The sequence below is a fragment of the Pongo pygmaeus genome, chromosome 1 (genome assembly GCF_028885625.2).
Source record: "Pongo pygmaeus isolate AG05252 chromosome 1, NHGRI_mPonPyg2-v2.0_pri, whole genome shotgun sequence".
Taxonomy (NCBI): domain Eukaryota; kingdom Metazoa; phylum Chordata; class Mammalia; order Primates; family Hominidae; genus Pongo; species Pongo pygmaeus.
Window position 1 is genome coordinate 204,859,834 of NC_072373.2, and position 22,302 is coordinate 204,882,135.

General features: G+C 46.3%; 1 protein-coding gene across 6 annotated transcripts in view; it reads left to right on the top strand.

The window, feature by feature from the left end:
- Nucleotides 1-994: 994 nt before the first annotated feature.
- PAFAH2 (platelet activating factor acetylhydrolase 2) overlaps nt 995-22,302 on the top strand; it is a 42,005-nt gene continuing 20,697 nt past the window's right edge. For 2 of the 6 annotated variants that reach the window (XR_010124993.1, XM_063658265.1), the window contains exons 1-8: nt 1,065-1,106; nt 8,269-8,463; nt 9,616-9,769; nt 10,893-10,989; nt 14,661-14,729; nt 15,102-15,243; nt 16,723-16,836; nt 22,177-22,268. Coding sequence is in view for 3 of the 6 variants with exons in the window: in XM_063658265.1 (XP_063514335.1) it covers nt 8,374-8,463; nt 9,616-9,769; nt 10,893-10,989; nt 14,661-14,729; nt 15,102-15,243; nt 16,723-16,836; nt 22,177-22,268 (758 nt within the window). In the remaining 3 variants the exon portion in view is untranslated. Of the gene's footprint in view, nt 1,683-8,268; nt 8,464-9,615; nt 9,770-10,892; nt 10,990-14,660; nt 14,730-15,101; nt 15,244-16,722; nt 16,837-22,176; nt 22,269-22,302 lie in introns of all 6 variants that reach the window. The other 4 variants (XR_010124989.1, XR_010124988.1, XM_063658272.1 and 1 more) reach the window with 3 other exon arrangements.

Here is a 22,302-nt window from a genome sequence, read left to right on the forward strand (position 1 = left end):
TCATAGGTAGTAGAGGGCCGTTGAACGTTTTTGAGCTGCCTGAACGATCCAAATTTCCTATAGAAGTTTACAGGACTCCTGAGGATGGGCTCTGCCTAACCCTCACTCCCCCGAGAATAATCTCCTTCCGTCTCTCACACTCAGCTGCAGCCAGCACTGAACTTAATGCCATACTCTGAAACGTCCTTCAGAGTCTCTGTACTCCTGGCTACGTTCTTTCCTCATACCGGGTATCAATGTTAACAAACATCACTCCCTCTAAGAAGCCTTGCGGACACCGCCCCTTTCCCCCAAGCCTGGCCAGAGGCCCCTTTTCAAGGCTCCCACGCTTGCTGTGTCTCCCCATGAGATCCCGGCTCTGTGCTGTCGTTATTCATGTGTGTGAATTCTCTGCTAGACTGTGATTCTGTTGAGGCTAGGGGCGGTATCTTGTCCATCAGTGTCGCTAAGAGCCAGCATAAGACAGTAATGTGGGATGGATGCGGCCCAGCAGATTACTCGGGTTCTTCCCCTTTCTCTGCCAGGGAGTCTTTTGAGGACAATGGAAAATCACAGGTGTCAACAGGTGCAGGCTGGTAGGGAATGTCCCCTTAACTTGAATGATCACTCTGTTATTCTTACAGGAAGCAAAGTGTGCAGAAGACACAAAACAAACTCCAACCTCCTCCCACCTCCTTGAGAATAAAGCGAAGCGAGGGCCATTTCTAGGCACGCCTGAGGACTATTTGAGGAGGGTGAGGCGGAGGGTTACGCACGGTCTACAAGCAAAACCCTCCGCTCGAGAGCAGAAATCGCGGCGGCTCCTCTTCAGGCCACCAGGGGGAGGAATCACACCGCATCCCGGGCCTTGGGCGGTTTCGCACGACCACGCGGGGCTGGGAGGTCGCGTAGAACTCTGGGAGTTGTAGTCTTAGGGTTGTAATGCGCAATCTTGCGCACTGTACATCGGGAGTTGTAGTTCTAGATTGAGGAACGGGAAGTGCTTCCAAGCGTCCATTTTGAGCCCTGGAAACTACAACGACCAAAGGGCCACGGGTTCCTGGGCCGTTTCTCATTTCCGTCGAGTTAAACGTCTGGGGCTGCTTCTGAGGAATCAGCTTGACTGGGTAAGTTTGATTGGAGAAAACACCTATATCTCAATTGAGCTTCCTGCAGACTTGTATTCTGGCCCGGTTTGGGGCCTCGGCGTCTCTCAATCATAGGAATTGCACGTTAATCTTCGTCCTCTACGTTTCCTATTCAGACGCCTGTAGCTACCCGCTCCCTTGACCCTCCCACGGTCGCCTTGCACTTTTAACGGCCAGCGACCCTGGAATCCCCACAGAGCTCCCGTCCCAGGACCCCGCCCCCGCAGCCCCACCTTGGACCCCACAGCCCTACCCTGATTCCTCGGCCCTACCTTCACCCTGCAGCCTCACATCCCTGAACCCCGGGCTTCTTTATGCTCCTCCACCCTTTGTGTACTTTACTCTTCCTCTCAATTTTCTGTTTTTCATGGCGGTGGAAGAAGGGTCCCCATTCCTTCTTTCCGATCCGCGATTACCCTGGACTCGAAGTCAGCCGACCCGGTTCTAGGCCAGCTCTGCCTCTCACCCTCTGTGACCTTGGGCAAATCATACAACTCAGGGACTCAGTTTCTTCCTCTCTAAAACGGAGATGGACTGTTGCTCCATCAGTCTCAGGTGAGGAGTGTTGAGGAGCCAACAAGCTAGTATGTGTGAAGATGCCTTGTAAACTGTAAGACCCTCACAAGAGACAGAGATTATTTTTATCACAAATTATTAATGCTCTGGAACACTCTTATCAGGCCTCTTCTCTAGCTCTGCCACCTTGTTGCTCAATCTCATCCCTCGAGTGCTTGGTGTCTTCATTGTCTACGAGCTGGATGATATTTCCTCACTTCCTCCAGAGACCAAAGGTCAGGCCAATGAGCTTTTAGTCTTCAGAGAGCTTTGTCTGAAAGGAAGCACAAGAGAAGTGCTTATCTTGGACTGTATCTTGAAATATCCAGTGATGAAAGGGTCACACAGCTGGCAGAGCAGCAGTCCTCTGCTCACCAGAAACAGGGTCCCAGCAGGAGAGGACAGCTGCAACCTAAGCCCCATCCATTCCCTCTGGGCTCCTCTGGGCGTGATCAGTAGACACTGGCTTTGGTAGGGGTGTCTGAGGCCTGAAAAGGCTGCTGGGAAAGAATCTGTTTTGCCAAAGGGCTTAATCCAGGAAAAATGAGAGACCTTGGCTAGGAAAGAGAGACATAGCATTGTTAATTAGTTCCTAACATTTTATAAGCACTGAAAATGCACCAGGCCCTAGGCAATATTTTCACTTATGAAGTATCCATTTTACGTATAAGGAACTTGAGAGGCCATGTAGTTAAAATAATTATAGTTGCCTCCTATGGTTATAGTACCTTCTATCCATCGAGTGCTTTACATGCATTATTTAATCCTCATCAACAATCTCATGAGTAGTTACTATTTCTTTTTTTTTTTTTGAGATGGAGTCTCGCTCTGTCGCCCAGGCTAGAGTGCAGTATCGTGATCTCAGCTCACTGCAAGCTCCGCCTCCCGGGTTCATGCCATTCTCCTGCCTCAGCCGCCCAAGTAGCTGGGACTACAGGCGCCCGCCACCAGGCCCAGCTAATATTTTGTATTTTTTTTAGTAGAGACGGGGTTTCACCGTGTTAGCCAGGATGGTCTCGATCTCCTGACCTCCTGATCTGCCCGCCTCGGCCTCCCAAAGTGCTGGGATTACAGGTATGAGCCACCGCGCCCGGCCCATAGTTACTATTTCTTTTTGAGACAAGACCTCGCTCTGTCACCCAGGCTGAAGTGCAGTGGCACAGTCTTGGTTCACTGTGGCCTCCAGCTCCCAAGCCCCAGCAATCTTCCTACCTCAGCCTCCTGAGTAACTGGGACTACAGTTGCATACCACCACATCCAGCTCATATTTTTTTTTAAATTTTTTATAGAGACGATTTTGCCATGTTGCCCAGGCTGGTCTTGAACTCCTGGGCTCAAGCAGTCCTTCCCACTTGATCTCCCAAAGTGCTGGGATTATGGGCATGAGCCACCGTGTCTGGCCGTAGTTATTATTTCTGTTGTGAGAATAAATTATCAGAAGCTTAGAGTTTGAGGAACTTGTTCAAGATCACACAGCTAATAAGTGACAGGGGTAGAATTCAGAGTCATCAAAACCTTTTTCCCCCATTATTCCAAATAGCCTTATTTTTAGATCAAAAACAAAGATTAAAGAAGACTTGAGATGGATTTAAATCAAAGCCAAATGAAGGAACATTTATTGAGTCCCAACTATGTGGGGAAAGCATGCAGATAGACAGTTTGGTCTACAAAAAAATATAAAACCCAGTCTTCACCCCCGGAGTAGATCTGAAGAGATGAGGCATAAGTGTGCCAAAAATTAAATAGTATTCACTGGATAAATTAATTATTGAGACCAGCTATATGCAGGGCACTACATTAAGTCTAGTGATAGGAACATGCTTCTGGGTGGCCATGGTGATTATAGCAAGTGAAATCGTAGTCGTGAAAATGGTGGACCAGAACACAGTATACACTCAGTAAGCATCTGCTGCATGCATACATGTCTGAATGAAAGCAAAATTCATCTGGAGACATTTCTAATCAAAGTCCAGACCAGAGGTTCTCAAACTTTGCTGATCAGAAACACCTGGGAAGCTTTTACAAACGAATTGATCCCTAAAATAGGGGCCCCAGAATACACATTTTTGAAAAGCTTCCCAGGTGATTGTGACAATAGGTTCAGGAACCTAAGATCTAGATTCTCCATGGACCACTGTTGCAGGCAAGTCACTGGTTGAAAACTGCTAGAATAGATGTTAATCGAAGAGCTGCGCTAAGGTAGTCTAAGATTGGTTACCAGATAATGGATGTGGACAGTGATCAGAGATGACAGGAGGAAAGGTTGGAAGGACCTGGGAAAGCTTCACAGAGCACTAGAGATTTCACTGGGCCTCAGTGGATGGAGAGGCTTCTGGACAGGTACCACCATGAACTATTTAGACAAAGTGAGCAAAAGAAGGTAGAGACACATAGACTGATTTCCTTGGAAAATTCCGTGACTTTTATTAGAAATGACTCTGGATGCTTTGTGTGAATGTCTCTTTGGCAAAATTTGCAACTCAGATTGGATTTTTCCATCTCTCCATCCTATTTGGACATCAGTCAATGTGAGTCTAGGAAATAAAGATTCATTTGCGTGTTAGCTTCACTCTGGCCAATTAGCTTCTGTAATTTTTATTTCCAAACAATTTAGTTGATGATCTTCCCAGAAACTTTCCAGGGGCACCAGAGTTCTGCTCTCTTCTGTTTGGCCATTTCCAAGTCTCCTTATCCTGATTCCTGTCCCAAGTGCTATTCTCTATGCAGAGTGAGACAAAAATCTGTTCCCATAAGAAGCTTAAGGACTATTGTCCTGGTTCCCCAGTCTTAAAACCTGACTTATTGGCTCTTGACTCCCCAGATTCACTCAGTGGCCAAACCCTAGTGTTTCTACTTTTCACTCAATCAGCACATTTCTTGGATGCTTCCTAAGAGTCAGGTACCACACCAGGTGCTTTGAATGCATTATTTCATTTTATTTCCACAGCAACCCTGTGAGGATGGATAGTGTTCCCATTGTACAGATGGGGAATCAAGCTTAGAGAGATAAGATAACTTGCATAAGATAAGAAAGCTAGGCAGGGCTGGCACGGTGGCACACTCCTGTAATCCCAAGCACTTTGGGAGGCTAAGGCGGGAGGATCACTTGAGCCCAAGAGGTTGAGACCAGCCTGGGCAACATGATGAAACTCCATCTCTACAAATAAATACAAAAATTAGCCGGGTGTGATGGCAAATGCCTATAGTCCCAGCCACCCAGGAGGCTGAGGTGGGAGGATCACTTGAGCTGGGAGGGTGACGCCACAGTGAGCCACTGCACTCCAGCCTGGGAGACAGAGCAAGACCCTGTGTCAAAAAAAAAAAAAAAAAAAAAAAAAAAAGCTAGGCACCAAACGAGCTGGGCCTCCAATGTGGTTCTTTCAGACTATCTCTCATGGACATGACTTCATTTCCAGAGTAGATTCCAACTTTTTAGCTTAGCACTTGAGGGACTGCTCCTCCCCAAATCTGGTCACAACTTTCTCTTCTCACCTTGCATTGTTTCTCACACAAGCTTCCTTCTTACCGTGCCTTTGCTCGCTCTCTCCTGCTTGCAAGAGCCTTTCCCATCTTCCCCTGCTGTCTACTTCCAAGCTAAAGGAGCACTGTTTCTTCTCAGAACTCCTGTGGTCTTTTATCTGCCTCTCTTTTATGACAGTTGAACTTGCAGCTGCTTCATTGTCATGTGAGTGACATGTGTCTTGTGGCCCCAGCAGTAGGTCTTTCATGTGCAGACCTTAACAACAAGCAATGGGGAAAGGTCAGGGTCTGAGGCTAAGCAGAGCTCATCCCCCTTCACTCTGGCTGAACAATGCATTGACATCAGGAGCTTAGCTTCTTTTTCAAGAGAATTGGGTTTGTTTTTTAAATTTGCTAAAAAGAAACAAAATGAAGATGCTATCTGTAGTAGAAAGAAAATAATTTCTTATCTTTCAAAGTTAAATAGAATGATGTTAGGATTGTTGAGACCAGACAAGTGGCAGCTGATAACCAGGAGACTGTGTGTTGTTATCATCGTTCTGCTTGTGACTCTGAGCAGCTCACTTAATCTCTCCGGACCTTGGTGTCTTCCCTGGTAAAGCACGTGTATGTACGCGGAGAAGGGGAAAACGATTGTGGGGAGGATTGACAGAAATGCTCTCTTAGGTCTCTTCTTACCCAGACATGCTTTGACTGGAACTCCTGAATCTCTCCCAAAGCATCTTAAAAGAAGCAGAATAATTTAATCATTAACATGTGGACCCCAGACTCAGTGTGTATCCATTTAGATGCTTTTGGTTGCAACCAAAAGAAATCTAACTTCAGTTGGTTTAAACAAGAAAGGGAACTTACTGACTCATGTAACTAGAAAGTCTAGGAGTGGGTCAGGTTTCAGGTATGGTCTAATCTGTGGATTCTTAATGTCTTCACAAATGGGCCTCTATTTCTCTGTGATTCTTCTGGTTTTGCCATCCACCATGGGTATCTTCATCCTCAAGGTGGCAAAAGTGGCTGCTGTGGTTCAAGGCCACTTGACAGGTGACATCTGCACATCACACTAGTTCAAAACAGGAAATAACTTTTATCCCCTCAACCATCATACCAAAGTCCCGGGTTTTACTCCTATTGGACCAACCTAATGCCATACGCGCACTCTTCATCCAAATACTGACCAGAGAATAAGAAGGACTGATTGGCTCTGGTTAATTAAGGCTCAACTCTGGAGGTTAAGGAGGGGTTAGCCCCACCCAAATCACAAGGCAAGGGATACTGGGAAGTTTGACGTTCTCATGTTACGACGACATTGCCCATGATCGAATTCTGGCTCTGCTTGCCATGTGTTATTGGGTAAATTGCCTTTGTCAAGCATCCGTTTCCTCATCTGTAAAATGAGATAATAATACGGATCTCAGAGGACTGTTGAAGTAATTAAATAAAATAATATGTGAAAAGCACTAAACATAGTTCCTGGCACAGAGTAAGTATGACGATGATGATGGTGTTGGAGATGGTGAAACTGAAGAGGGTTGGGGAACACTACTGGCCCCAGTTTAGGAAGCAGCTGAGCCGTAGGAATGTTATCTAGTCAGGAGCGTGCACCCCTGTCACGCTGAAAGCTTCTGTTTGATCTACTGCCCACATCATATTTTTCCCTACCTCTGCTTTTTTTCCTCTTAGGTTTTTTTCTATAAGTGCTTTCTTCCTCCTCCCCTGCCTCTCAGCTTCCTCATCTTTAAAGGCCCAGCATAAGTGCTACCCCATATTCACAAGTTTAAAGCTGGGTGTGGTGGCTCTTACCTATAATCCCAGCTACTTGGGAGGCCTAGGCAGGAGGATTGTTTGAGCCCAGGAGTTTGAAACCAGCCTGGAGAACATAGCAAGACCCTGTCTCTCAAAAAATCAAACAGTTTTAAGAAAAAGCTTAGTTCAGTGACTTTTCATCTGTATAACTGAATCTCCCCCTGAGCAGGATCAGTAATGGTTAAGAACTTAGCTTCCGGATTAGGCAGAGATGGGTTTGCCACTGGGTAACTTGGGAAGGTTATTCAACTTCTTTATGCCTTAGTTTCCTCATCTGTAAAACAGGGTCTTTTGTTTGTTTGTTTGTTTTTTGAGACAGGGTCTCACTTTGTCACCCAGGCTGGAGTGCAGTGGTACAATCTCGGCTCACTGCAACCTCCGCCTCCCAGGTTCAAGCGATTCTCCTGTCTCAGCTTCCTGAGTAGCTGGGACTATAGGTGCCCGCCACTGCACCTGGCTAATTTTTGTATTTTTAGTAGAGATGGGGTTTCACCATGTTGGCCAGGCTGGTCTTGAACTCCTGACCTCAGGTGATCTGCCCACCTCGGCCTCCCAAAGTGCTGGGATTACAGGCGTGAGCCACCGCGCCTGGCCAAAACAAGGTCTTAATAGTACCTACCTCAGGCTGGGCGTGGTGTCTCACGCCTGTAATCCCAGCAATTTGGGAGGCCAAGGTGGGTAGATCACGAGGTCAGGAGATCAAGACCATCCTGGCCAACATGGCGAAACCCTGTCTCTACTAAAAATTAAAGAAAAAATTAGCTGGGCATGATGGCACGTACCTGTAATCCCAGCTACTCAGGAGGCTGAGGCAGGAGAATTGCTTGAACCAGGGAGTCGGAGGTTGCAGCGAGCAAGATCATGCCACTGCACTCCAACCTAGCAACAGAGCGAGACTCCGTCTCAACAAAAAAGTACCTACCTCAGAAAGTGGTTGAGACAATTAAATGATACAATGTATATAATGTCTATAAAGAGGTCCGTACAGTGCTAACCGTAAATAATGGATCTTAGTGGTTACTGTTAGCCTCAGGAGAGCAAGGTCTGTGTGACAGTCTCTGCAGCAGTTGCTGCTGTGCCGCGCACATGGTAGCTGCTGGATGAACATTTGTTAATGGGCTGTGAGGAGTATGGATGGCTCTCTTTCCTCTTCACAGCCATCTCCTCACCCTAGCAAAATAAAAAACAACCCCCAACCTTGGCAAAGGCAATGTAGCAAAGTAGTAGGTACAAGATTTAATGAGTGACGGCAGGGAGGATGAGGTGCTAAGGAGGGGTAGACAGGGTAACAGATAACACATTTCAGCAACAGGAAGCCAAGAGGAAACCAGCAAGCGGCTGCTGTTCTGTGTTCCCCCATCCAGCCAGCAAGTTCAGCTCCGGCAAGTCATTTGATTCACCCGGTGATGAAATGGGGGTCAACCAGTCTGTGGGCTTTCCACCTGTCACAGGACCCCACCTCGTAGGCTGTGGGGATGTGATGGAGGGTCAGAATCTCCAGGTAAGTGTCCCCAGCTCCCTTTCTTCTGTTTGCACTGCTTCTGCCGGCACCGTGACTTACTGATCACAAGTGTGATCCTGCACTCCCATGGTGGGGAAAATGAATTAGAGCGGGTCTGGATTTGGTTATCAAGCCCCCAGGTCTGTCTTCCCTGAGCTTTTTCTTCCTCTTTCCAAACATTAGAAACATCCCAATAGACAGAGATAATGAGTTCATTTTCCACCTAGGAGGAAAGGGAGGACTCTAGCTTTAGAGGCCCCTCGCAGATCCTCTCGCCTTTCTTGAGGGCAGATGCCTGATCTTGGAAGGGTTTTAATCGTATCATAATCCGAGTGTGTGAGAGAAAGAGCCCTGGGCGTGTGCCTTTGGCCTTGGACTCCCTGACCTGGGTAGGGGGACAGCTTCCTTTTCTCTCTCCTGCCTTGATCTGTTTTCCCCTCCTGCTTTGACTTCTGGACTGGTCCTCTATCAGGTCCTAGGACTTTTTAATTAATTAACTTATATATATGTATATATAGTAGAGACGAGGTCTTGCTATGTTGCCCAGGCTGATGTCTAACTCCTGGCCTCAAGCGACTCTCCTACCTCGGCTTCCCAAAGTGCTGGGATTACAGGCATGAGCCACTGTGCCTGGCTTAGTTCCTAGGTCTTTCTCTGCTAGCCCTTGGACTTCCTGTTTCCCTTGAGAGGCACACACTTCCTAGTAACCCCTCACCTACTCCCATGTAAAATGAGTGTGCTGTTGCTTCCCAGGGGCTGTCCTAGCAGAGTGGCCTGGATGAGCTACCAAGGCCACCCTGTTCAGCACAAGAACTAATCTCTAACTCCTGGGGCTCCTCCAGGCCTAGGCTCAGGGCCAGATTTAAATCTTTCATTGTCCCAAGCACTCAAATATTTTTGGTGCCGCCTCCCACAATGTAATTCAAAATACAGTTGGCTATTTGAAATAATGTAAGCTTTACATGTATGCTAAAAATCAAATTGCTTCTTTCCAGATTTCTGAATGTGAAGTTCAGGTATGCTAATTGAAACTTCAGTTTCCCTGTTTTGGTGCCCTGTTTTGCTGGTGCCCCAAACACCTGCTGAGTTCGGCTGTTGGGAAATCCAGCCTGGGCTCCTTGCTCTGAGCAGCTGCTCTTTTCTTTCCTACAGGGGAGCTTCTTTCGACTCTTCTACCCCTGCCAAAAGGCACAGGAGACCATGGAGCAGCCCCTGTGGATTCCCCGCTATGAGTACTGCACTGGCCTGGCTGAGTACCTGCAGTTTAATAAGCGCTGGGGGGGCTTGTTGTTCAACCTGGCTGTGGGTAAGGGCTGGCCTGACCTCTGCATGCTTTCCCAGTTGCTTGGTTATGTTCCTGGGAGATCCCCAGGTGGACGCAGTACCTTATAGCCTGCAGTGTCCAGGCTTTTGTAAGGGGCATCTATTAGCCAGTGTGGTATGGAGAGTTGGGAGAGAATTACATATGAAAGAGCTTTGGTGACTGAGTTAGACTTTCCTGGATTCAAATCCAGACTTTATAATTTACTAGCCATGAGGTTTGGGCAAGTTACTGAACCTGTGTAAATACGTGCCTTTGGGGGTTTGTAGTACGGGATGTACGTAAAGCCTCTAATGCAGTGCTTGGCACATATAATGTGTTCCATAAATGGCACCGATTGCTCATTTATTCAGCATGTATTAATTCCTACTCTGTGCCAGCTATTGTGTGTATCGAAGAAAGATTCTTAACTATCAAGGAGCATACAGTCTTCTGCAGTTTTCCCTCCAGTCACCCCTCTTCTGAGTAGGGTAACATTGAGTAATCCACTTCCCCCAAAGGTCCCACACCTAGGAATTCCACCCAGTGCCTTGGCATCTCAGCAATTTACCCCAGAGTTCAGTACTGCCACTTTGGACTTAGCTTCCCATTTTCTTTTCTTTTTTTTTTTTTATTTATTTTTTTTGTTTGGTGAGACGGAGTCTTGCTCTTGTTGCCCAGGCTGAATTGCAATGGCACAATCTCAGCTCACTGCAACCTCCGCCTCCCGGGTTCAAGTGATTCTCCTGCCTCAGCCTCCCAAGTAGCTGGGATTATAGGAGCCCACCACCACGCCCAGCTAATTTTTGTATTTTTAGTAGAGATGGGGTTTCACTTGGCCAGGCTGGTCTCTTGACCTCATGATCCACCCACCTTGGCCTCCCAAAGTGCTGGGAATACAGGCGAGAGCCACTGCACCTGGCTTAGCTTCCCATTTTCTATTGTGTTCACTCTTCCTAGGGAAGAAAGAGAGAAGAAATAGGTGATTAACTGCCCTGAGCTGCTCAGGGGCCGATGGTGGTTCTCCAGAGGGGAGAAACACATGTTCCTACCCATACCTATACTCAGGCTGCCCTTGGGATAACAGCTTTGGGGCAGCCAGATATTCTATAGCCCATGTCTCTGCTAGGATCTTGTCGCCTGCCTGTTAGCTGGAATGGCCCCTTTAAGACAAAGGACTCTGGATACCCCTTGATCATCTTCTCCCATGGCCTAGGAGCCTTCAGGTAAGAGCTGCTTTCCCCTAGACCTTGCTATACTCCTTGCCTGGTGACAGCTGCTGAGTCTTAGCTTATTCTCAAAGGGCAAAAAAAAAGACATTTCCATCTGCTAGCTGTCTTATCTCCCATCTGCTTTGTCCCATAGCATTGGGTTCACCTTCTCCAGAAGGCCTTTTTCAAGTTCTTTTCACCTTGTGGAGCCTTTCAGCAGCCTTCATATGCTTTACTTCTCATGGTCCAGCATTTATATAAATATACACTTTTAGCTTTCCTCCTATGTGATAGCCCAGAAATGCTAGAAGGAGCGTGAGCTTTGTGATCTGAGCATCATTTATTTATCTATTTTATTTTTATTTTTTTCAGACAGGGTCTCATTCTGTTGCCCAGGCTGGAGTGCAGTGGCGTGATCGCAGCTCACTGCAGCCTCAACCTCTTGGGCTCAAGCAATGCTCCTGCCTCAGTCACCAAGTAGCTGGCACGTACCACCACGCCTGGCTATTTTTAAAATTTTTTTTTTTTTTTTTTGCAGGGATGAGATCTCACTGTGTTGCCCATGCTGATCTCGAATTCCTGAGCTCAAGCCATGCTCCCGTTCCAGCCTTCCAAAAGTGCTGAGATTATAGGCATGAGCCATTGTGCCCCACCGAGAGTCATTTATTTAACATGAGGGTTCACTCTGTGTGTAGCATTGGCGTAGTAGCGAATAAGACAGACTTGCTCCCTGCGTTTGTGGAGCCAGAAGCCTCGGCCTCCCAAAGTGCTGGGATTACAGGCGTGAGCCACTGCGCCCGGCCCCATGTGTTCTTATTTAAGCTTGTGAATGTTCTGTCTGTCTGTTCATCAACATATATGTCTAGTTTAGGTCCCAGAATGTTGCACATCTCAAAGGCATCTGTTTTTGCCTCCCAGCCCCCAAACAATGGTCCACACTGTAGCCATGGAGATCTTTTTTTTTTTTTTTTTCTGAGACGGAGTCTCGATCAGTCGCCCAGGCTGGAGTGCAGTGGCGTGATCTCAGCTCACTGCAACCTCTGCCTTCTGGGTTCAAGCGATTCTTCTGCCTCAGCCTCCGAGTAGCTGGGATTACAGGCACCCACCACCATATCCAGCTAATTTTTGTAGAGACAGGGCTTCACCATGTTAGCCAGGCTGGTCTTAAACTCCTGACCTCAGGCAATCCACCTGCCTCAGCCTCCCAAAGTGCTAGGATTACAGGCATGAGCCACCGCGCCTGTCGGGGAGATCTATTTTAAAACGAAATATGATCTTGTCATTCCAGCACTCAAAGCAGTGCCCAGCATATAACAGGTACTCAATACATATTTGTTGAGTGAATGAATGAATGTTTTTTCCCCACTTAAAAATTTTTGGCCAGGCACGGTGGCTCACGCCTGTAATCCCAGCACTTTGGGAGGCCGAGGTGAGTGGATCACCTGAGGTTGGGAGTTCGAGACTAGCCTGACCAACATGGAGAAACCCTGTCTACTAAAAATACAAGAAATTAGCCAGGTGTGGTGGTGCATGCCTGTAATCCCAGCTATTTGGGAGGCTGAGGTAGGAGAATTGCTTGAACCTAGGAGGTGGAGGTTGCAGTGAGCCAAGATCGTGCCATTGCACTCCAGCCTCGGCAATAAGAGCAAAACTCTATCTCAAAAAAAAAAAAAAAAAAAAAAAAAATTTAAAAGCTCTTTGAACTTAATTCAGTTCTTTTCATGGTCTTACCTCGATGCAAGTCCAAGACAAAGTTTCCAGGCCTGTTCCTTGCTGTTTGCCCCAGTGTAGCTCTCCAGACAAAATGGCCTTCTTTCACTTACTGAAAGGCACTGGGTTATTTCCTGCCTCGCTGTCTTCATCTGTGCTGTGCTTTGTGGCTGACTCTTTTTGCCTGGACTATTCACCGTTCTGCTCTTCTCTTCCTCTTCCCCCTCTCCGTCTTTTCCTGCTAATGCCAGATTACCTTAAAGATCTTAGTTTGGATGTCATTGTCCTAGGGACACCCATCTTGACACTTATATTAGGTTAATTTTTCCAGAATGTGCTTTCATAAGACAATCTATACTTCTCAGCATTTAACATAATTGTAATGAATTAATTACTTGTGTAATTATTCTTTAATGCCTGTCTTCTTCACTAGATTGTAAGCCTTCTGAAGGCAGAGACCACATCTGTCTTCTATTGCTCTGGCTTCTAGGACGGTGCCTGGAAAGTAGTTGTTTACCCATAAGTATTTATTTGAATGAATACAAGGGCTGTGCTGTGCTAGGTTCTCATTAATTCAGCAGACATCTGTGGAGCACCTGCTCTGTGCCAGCCCCTTGGCATGAGAGGAAGGTGGGACATACCAAGATTAACAAATCGAGGAAATCGCATCTGCTAGAGGAGTAGGAACATAGACTCCTGTAACTGTAGCCCATGGCAGGAAGTGGAGAGTAAACATGGAGATGAGGTTAGAAAGGCAAGTAGGTGGTTTTTGATGCTGCTTTTTTGTTCAATAAATTGAGTACCTGCTGTGTGCCGAGGCTGGGCATTCAGTAGTGAAGACGAGAGAGTTCCTACCTTCAGGAAGATTATAGTCTAGCAGGGAAAAGAAGCAAAGATACCTTTTCCTTCTAGGCCAACAGGTATTTATGGAGAGAGTAGATGAGCACTTCGGAGGTGGTCCTTTTGGTCTAAGAATCTGTATTGAGACTTCACACTTCATTAGACCTGGGCAAGTCAGTTGTAAATACTCTCATTAACCAGAGTGAAATTCCAAGGAAAAAGGAAGGAAGGATAAGGAACATTGTTTCCTCTCATTGCATCTGTGGTTAATTCAGGCTCTGAAATCCTTCCCATGGGTCATGGACCTATGGTTTCCTATCCTAAGTTGGAATATGTGCAGTTAAATACCTAACCATTTTCAGTGTGCCATTGTCTCATTTGATTCCTACATAGCCCTGTGAGGTGCACAGGCAGGAATGCCTATTTTTCAGCTGGACAAACAGGCTCTTGGAGGCAGACTTGCCCAAGGTGACACAGTTTGAACTGGGAAGGGATCAGAAATCTCTCTGGCTGGCAGGGTGCCATGGCTCATGCCTGTAATCCCAGCACTTTGGGAGGCCGAGGTGGGTGGATCACAAGGTCAGGAGTTTGAGACCAGCCTGACCAACATGGTGAAACCCCACCTCTACTAAAAATACAAAAAAAAAATTAGCCGGGCATGGTGGTGCACGCCTGTAATCCCAGCTACTTAGGAGGCTGAGGCAGGAGAATCCCTTGACCCCGGGGGGCAGAGGTTGCAGTGAGCCAAGATAGTCCCATTGTACTCCAGCCTGGGCAACAGAGTGAGACTCCGTCTCAAAAAAAAAAAAAAAAAGAAAAAAGAAATATTTCTGTCTCTGAAGTCCAGTTCACTGCCTTCCCTAGAAAAGTGGGAGAAGGTGAAAAGGAACTTAAGAACCTGATCTCCCTGTATCAATTAGAAATTGGGCAAGTTGTCTTTAACAGAAAACTCAAATAATAGTGACTTAAATATGGTAATGTTTATTTCTCTCTCAAGTGAAAGGAAGCCAGAGGTAGGCAGTTAAGGTTGATATGGTAATTCCACAACATGGCTGCTAGCAGAGCATTGTTGGAATGAGGGTGAAGGCTGGGCTGTTCTTTTGATCCCTTTTCCTTGTTCCCTTTTGAATCTCCAGGACTTTGTATTCAGCCTTCTGCATGGAGCTGGCCTCACGTGGCTTTGTGGTTGCTGTGCCAGAGCACAGGTGAGGGATGAGCCGCCATGGATTGGGTGCCTGCAGTGAGCTAGGATATAGGCTAGTCCCCTATCAATGTACTACTTCTAACCCTCTCAACAACCATGGAAGCCAGCATTATACCCCTTTTAAAGAAGAGAAAACCAAGGTTTAAAGATGTTAAATAATTTCCCAAAAGTGACATAGCTGAGTTGGAATTCAAACCCAGGTCTGTCTCTAAAATCCGTATTTTTTCCACTTCCCTATGCATGCCCCAGATCTCCTTCCCTACTAGCCAAAGGGTGATCTAGAGCCTCCTGGATGAAAGGGAGGCTTTGGTAAAGGGGAAAAATAAACTCAAGGATGTTTTCTGGTTTCTCTCTGATGATGTGTGTATTTCAGGGACCGGTCAGCGGCAACCACCTATTTCTGCAAGCAGGCTCCAGAAGAGAACCAGCCCACCAATGAATCGCTGGAGGAGGAATGGATCCCTTTCCGTCGAGTGGAGGAAGGGGAGAAGGAATTTCATGTTCGGAATCCCCAGGTAAGTTTGTGCCAGTTGGGGAGAGAGAGTTAATGAGCCTGTCCTCTCCCTACTATATTTGATAGCAAGACTTTTAGTTAACCCTCTCTTGAAATGTCAGTCGTAGTGGGTCTGAGTTTGCCACATCAGTGGAAATACATAGGATATTAATCAGGACTCTTGCAATTGCTGTGACAGAAACCCAACTTAGGCTTACTTAGGCAAAAAAGGTAATGATGGGCTCATATAAGTAGACTGTAGGAAGAGCAGGACAATTGGAACTAGACTTAAATGCTGTCAGGATTTGTTCTTCATCCTCATTTCTGTCTCTATCTTGGTTGGTGGGTCTCATCTTCAAACTGGCCCACTTTCCAAGATTAGAACCATAAGTGGTTTTTTTTTTTTTTTTTTTTTTTTGAGACAGTATCTTGCTCTGTCACCCAGATTAGAGTGCAGTGGCATGATCACAGCTCACTGCAGTCTCAATCTTCTGGGCTCAAGAGATCTTCCTACCTCAGCGTCCTGAGTAGCTGGGACTACAGGCATGTACCACTATGCCCAGCTACTTTATTTTTATTTTTATTTTTTTGAGACAGAGTCTCACTCTATCACCCAGGCTAGAGTGCAGTGGCACCAACACGGCTCAATGGCAACCTCAATCTCCTAGGCTCAAGTGACCCTTCTACCTCAGCCTCCTGAGTAGCTGGGACTATAGGCACACACCACCACACAATTTTTTTTTTTTTAGTAGAGACGGGGTCTTGCTATGTTGCCCAGGCTGGTCTCAAACTCCTGAGCTCAAGCGATCCTCCCACTGTGGCCTCCCAAAGTGCTGGGGATATAGGTGTGAGCCACGGCACCCAGTCAGAACCACAGCTCTTGACGGCTCTGACCTTGTGTGTGTTCAGCCTTGTCACCTATGAGAATAGGACTGTGTTTGAGTTGCTCCCTGAGTCCCCTACCCTGGTGCCAAACTGCAGTTTGAAAAGTCCTGGAGAGGGATTCCAGGCCTGGGGAGAAGTAACAAAAAATGGGAAGTTCCCACCAGAAATACATTGTTAGAATGGGGGTAGGAAGGCCATCCTCAAAAGGCAGGGTTAACAGAAGAAGGAAAGGGGGTAAGTGCTTGAGAGACAAAAACAATAGATGTCTGATGTAAATGGGCAGTGGAATCCAGTACTGGTTTGCTAATAACAGCACTCTTAATTCCTTTTGTTTTTAAAATGCTTTCATGTACATCATCTCATTGGATCCTTCTGACAGCCCTGTGGTTAGGTAGTTAGAGTCAGAACAACAGGGCTGAGTCTGTTATGCTGTTAGACAGTGCTTATGTGAGCTGCAAGGTAGCTGAGCCTTTCTGGGGACGTAGCGCCCAAGGTGAGTCCCCAGGCATGGGTGGGTAGACTATCTGTGCATTCTTCCTTGGCTCTGTGCGTGAGGGAGATTCTCGCTGGACAGTTGTGGAGTGTTTCATTCCCACTGGGACTGTCTCTGTTGCAGGTGCATCAGCGGGTAAGCGAGTGTTTACGGGTGTTGAAGATCCTGCAAGAGGTCACTGCTGGGCAGACTGTCTTCAACATCTTGCCTGGTGGCTTGGATCTGATGACTTTGAAGGTATGGAAGCAATTGGTATGACCTAGAGCCCAGTATTCAGGGCTTTCTCAGTTACAAGAGCTCAGTATTCAGGGCTTTCTTGGTTACAAGTAACAGAAACCTAACTAACTGGTATAAACCAAAAGAGAATTGATTGGCCCATATAACTATCAAGAAGAACAAAGGCCAACTTTAGGCCAGTATAGTTAGACCCGGGGTCTCAGACATTATCTTCAAAGCCCTGGCACTCTTCTCTCCCCTCTCCTGGCTTGGTTTGTCTGTGTATATGTGGTTTTCTCACCAGACTCTCTCCTTTAGGCAAGAAAGGTGGTCGCTAGCAGTTCAAGCCTGCACACCAACTTACAGCTCCAGTTTTTTTGCTTTTTTTTTTTTTAAGACAAAGTCTCACTCTTGTCCGCAGGCTGGAGTGCAATGGCACAATCTTGGCTTACTGCAACCTCCACCTCCCGGGTTTAAGCAATTCTCCTGCCTCAGCCTCCTGAGTCACTGGGATTACAGGCGCCTGCCACTATGCCTGGCTAATTTTTGTATTTTTACTAGAGACGGGGTTTCACCATGTTGGCCAGGCTGGTCTCGAACTCCTGATCTCAGGTGATCTGCCCATCTCGGCCTCCCTAAGTGCTGGGATTACAGGTGTGAACCACCACACCCGGCCAGCTCCAGGTTTACAAAGAAAAGAGACTGTCTTAGCTTCCACTAATCTGGGAAAGCTGTGACCCTACGTGGGTCTCATGCCCCTCTGGGCCAGTCCCTGTGTCAGAGGGAGAGGGTATTCCGATTGGCCTGCCTAGGTTACATTCCCACTTCTGGGTCAGGTGACTGACCACCCACAGGGCCAGATGGATGGCGGGGAGAAGATTCAGGCTACTGAGCAGCAAACAACCTGTGTCCACTGCAGGCTCAGTCCTTCCTTTGAGGGAATCCCAAGAACCCTCCTGGGAGGGTATAAAACCATCCTGGCCATGGAATTTAGTGCTTATGAAGATACATTCTTCATGCCCCACCCCCACCCAATCTTTTTTTCTCCATAATTTCAGAAGTCATTCAGGCTCTATTCAGAGAACCAAGAAATTTCACGAAAGCATGAAGAAAAATGAAAAACCTTTTTCGATATTTTGATATTTGTCCTTCCAGTTATTTTTACATGTATTAATATGTGTATATTTTTTTACACAATTATGTTATCATTTAATACAAGCTGTTTTGTGGCCTTATTTTCATTTAGCAAGACAGTATGAGTATCTTCTTATGCCAATTAATATTATTCTATGGCGTGATTTAAAAAAAAATTTTTTAGAGACAGGGTCTTGCTGTCTGCCCAGGCTGTACTCAAACTCTTAGGCTTAAGCAATCCTCCTGTATAGCTTGACTTTTATTATTTATTTTTATTTATTTATTTTTTTGAGACAGGGCCTCACTCTGTCACCCAGGCTGAGGTACAGTGGTGTGATCACCACTCACTGTAGCTACCTCAGCCTCCCAAGTAGCTGGGACTCCAGGTGTGTGCCACCATGCCCAGCTAATTTTTTGTATTTTGTAGAGATGGGGTTTCACCATGTTTCCCAGGCTGATCTCAAACTCCTGGGCCCAGGCAATCCACCTGCCTTGGCCTCACAAAGTGTTGGGATTACAGGTGTGAGCCACTGCACCCAACTGCTTGATTTTTAATAACCATATCATATTGTATTGTATGAATAAGAAGGGTGTGTGTATGTGCATATGTGTATATATGTATAAATATATATAAATAAATATATATAATATATATATATGTATAAAAATATGGCCCAGCACGGTGGCTCACGCCTGTAACCCCAGCATTTTGGGAGGCCGAGGTGGGCGGATCACAAGGTCAAGAGATTGAGACCATCCTGGCCAACATGGCGAAACCCCGTCTCTACTAAAAATACAAAAATTAGCTGGGCGTATAGTCCTGGCTACTCGGGAGGCTGAGGCAGGAGAATCACTTGAACCCGAGAGGCAGAGGTTGCAGTGAGCCAAGATTGCGCCATTGCACTCCAGCCTGGTGACGGAACAAGACTCCATCTCAAAAAAAAAACTTATATATTTACAATTACTGCTTTATGAGACTTGCTATTTCAAGAGCTCCTCCCACAAACTTATGCAGTAAGCATTCGTACCTCTTTATATAAAAAGAAACTAAGGATCAAAAAGGGTAAGTACCCAAGATTACCCAGCTAAGTAAGTGGTAGAGTCAAACATGAAATTGGGGCTTTTTGATTCTACAGCCTAAGCTGTGTGCCCCAAACCTTCTTCAGAACATATATTTTAAAGGCTTTGGTAATATCCTCCAGGGAGAAGCAATCTGCCTGCATGCCCAGTAGGTAAGGCAGACCCTGGAATCTAGAGTGCTTCACCAACTACAATGTTTGTATCATCAACCGCCACGAGACTCGGAGGTACCCTGGGCACTGAGGTCCAGGCCTGTATGCCTGAGAAAGGCACTGGGAAACCAGGCTCACGCCTGTAATCCCAACAGTTTGGGAGGCTGAGTCAGGTGGATCACTTGAGCCCAGGAGTTCGATACCAGCCTGGCCAACATGGCGAAACCCCATCTCTACTAAAAATACAAAATTCAGGCCAAGTGTGGTGGCTCACGCCTATAATCCCAGCACTTTGGGAGGCTGAGGCGGGCGGACCATCTTAGGTCAGGAGTTCGAGACCAGCCTGGCCGACATGGTAAAATCCCATCTCTACTAAAAATACAAAAAAATTAGCTGGGTGTGGTAGCAGACACCTGTGATCCCAGCTACTTGGGAGGCTGAGGCAGGAGAATCACTTGTACCCGGGAGGCAGAGATTGCAGTGAGCCGAGACCGCACCATTGCACTCCAGTCTGGGCAACAAGAGCAAAACTCCATCTCAAAAAAAATACAAAATTTAGCTGGGCGTGGTGACGTGTGCCTATAGTTCCAGGTACTCGGGAAGCTGAAGCACGAGAATCGCTTGACCTTGAGCCTAGGAGGTGGAGGTTGCAGTGAGCCAAGATTGTGCCACTGCACTCCAGCCTCGGTGACAAAGCAAGACTATCTCAAAAAAATAAAATAAAATAAAATAAGGGCATTGGGAAATGGCAGGCTACAGTCCAGTTAGATTAATTAAGAGGGCAGCCTTTTAGGGGAAATACAGCATATAAAAAAAGCTAAGTACATTTTCATCTATCAAATAGAGTAAGATCCAAAAATTGATTACTCACTCTGTTAACAAAGTTGTGGGGAAGTAGATATTCTCCTACATTGCTGGTGAGAATACAAATCGTCCCATGGAGGGCATTTGGCAATTGATATCATCAACAGTACAAATGCATATGTTTCTTTGACCCAGTAATTTCCAGTTTGGGGAATTTATCCTACAAATAAATACCTGCACACATGCAGCATGATAGATGGACAATGTTATTCATTCCAGTGTTTTTTGTTATGGCAAAAGTTTGATAGTAACCTAAACATTCACCAGTGAGGGAACTGGTTTAATTATGGGACAGTGGATGTATTTACTTGGTTAATGCTAATTGCTAGAGTGTGTAAACCCCACATTTCAGTGGCTTAACACAGTATAAATGTATTTCTCTCCTACATAAAGTTCAATATGGGTGCTCCTGTGTAAGAGGCAACTCAGGGATCCCTGCTCCTTTTATAATCTCTTATGGCTCTACCCTCTCACAAAATTTGTGAATCCCAAATTTGTTATTTGCATTAAGCCAACAGAATGGGAAAGGGCATAGAGGTTTGTATGAGACAATTTATGGACCAGGTCTGGAAGTAGAGATATCACTTTTGCTCACATTCTGTTGGCTAGAACAATCACAAGTCCTTATCTAACTGCTGGGAAACAGTTTAGCTGTGAGACCAGGAAGAAGAGGAAAAGATTTGGTGATCGGCTAGCTGTCTGTACCATGGCCAAGTCGCTGTGAAAAAAGGATGTGGAAACACTTTATGTACTAATGTGGTTATGTACAAAAAGATACAGCGCCAGGTGTATGAAAAGAGGGAAAGTGTATATATTCATGTTGACTTATGAATATAAGCAGTCTCCTCAGGGGCACATAAGAAACTGTCACCTGTTTGGAGGTAGGTGGTGGGCAACCGTATAGAAAAAGACAGGGGTAAGTAGGAGATTTCTTTGTATACCTCTGATTTTAGAGGTATATGAATATATTAACCTGTTTTTTTTTAAATGCTGAAGCCATCCAACCAAGATGCTGATCTGAGGGTACTGAGTGAAGGGGGAGGATTTAGGTACAAAGCCTTGGAATAGACACTGGGGAGAGCAGAGCAAAAGTTCAGAGCAGAGGCTGGGCCGTAGAGCCTGGAGAGGCCTCCAGAGCCCCTTAGCAAGCAGCTGCAGTGGCTTTTTATATAACCATACCCTGAAGGCTTCTGGGGACGACTAGAAATAGATATGTGTGAAGCATGTTAGAGTGCACAGACTCACTCTTCCCCTTGGCTTTGGATAAAAATCACGACATATATCCAAAGAGGAAGTAGAACCTGCACTGGCAGTCTTTGCTCCAGAGTACAATGGATGGGCAGCAGGAGCACCCCCGTTTCACCCTCAGCTCAGTCCATGTGTCATGGTCCCTCGGACCAGTTTATAAGGCGGAGATTCTAGAGGATGGAGGTGGCCCTTATTCTTAACATGCTCATAAACCGATGGGTCAGTGTGGAATCTGACCATTTCGAGCCATTCATTTCTGCATAGATTTTTTTTTTTTTTTTTTTTTTTTTCTTTGAGACAGGGTCTCACTCTGTCACCCAGGCTGGAATGCAGTGGTGCAATCATGGCTCACTGCAGCCTCAAACCCCTGAGCTCAAGCGATACTCTCACCTCAGCCTCCTGAGTAGCTGGGACCATATTTGCACACCACCACGCCCAGCTAATTTTTGTACTTTTTTGTAAAGAGAAGGTTTTGCCATGTTTGAGCCCTGGCTGGTCTCAAACTCCTAAGCTCAAGCAATCTGCCCACCTTGGCTTCCCAGAGTGTTGGGATTACAGGCGTGAGCCACCACACCTGGCCTATTCATAGATATTTGAATGCCTGCCCTGGTCCACTATTGTTAGGTGGTAAGATTACAAAAGTAAACATGAAAAGTGTGATTCTCACAATTCCTGTCTACACAAGGCTGTTCGGTCTTAAGGATTGCTTGACTCTTGCCCCTTCCATAGGCAAGAGATTCTTGACAGTGTGGTGTTGGTGGACTCACTTGCTGTATTGTGCCTTTGGCCTCATTGCCTCACTATTTCTTCCTCTTGCTCCTGATGAATTCCTAAAGAAGCAGTCCTGAGTTTCTGACTTGGCTAAGTTCTCCACTTTCCTCAGGGCAACATTGACATGAGCCGTGTGGCTGTGATGGGACATTCATTTGGAGGGGCCACAGCTATTCTGGCTTTGGCCAAGGAGACCCAGTTTCGGTGAGTTTCCTAGTAGTGTTGCTGTGCTTAGCTC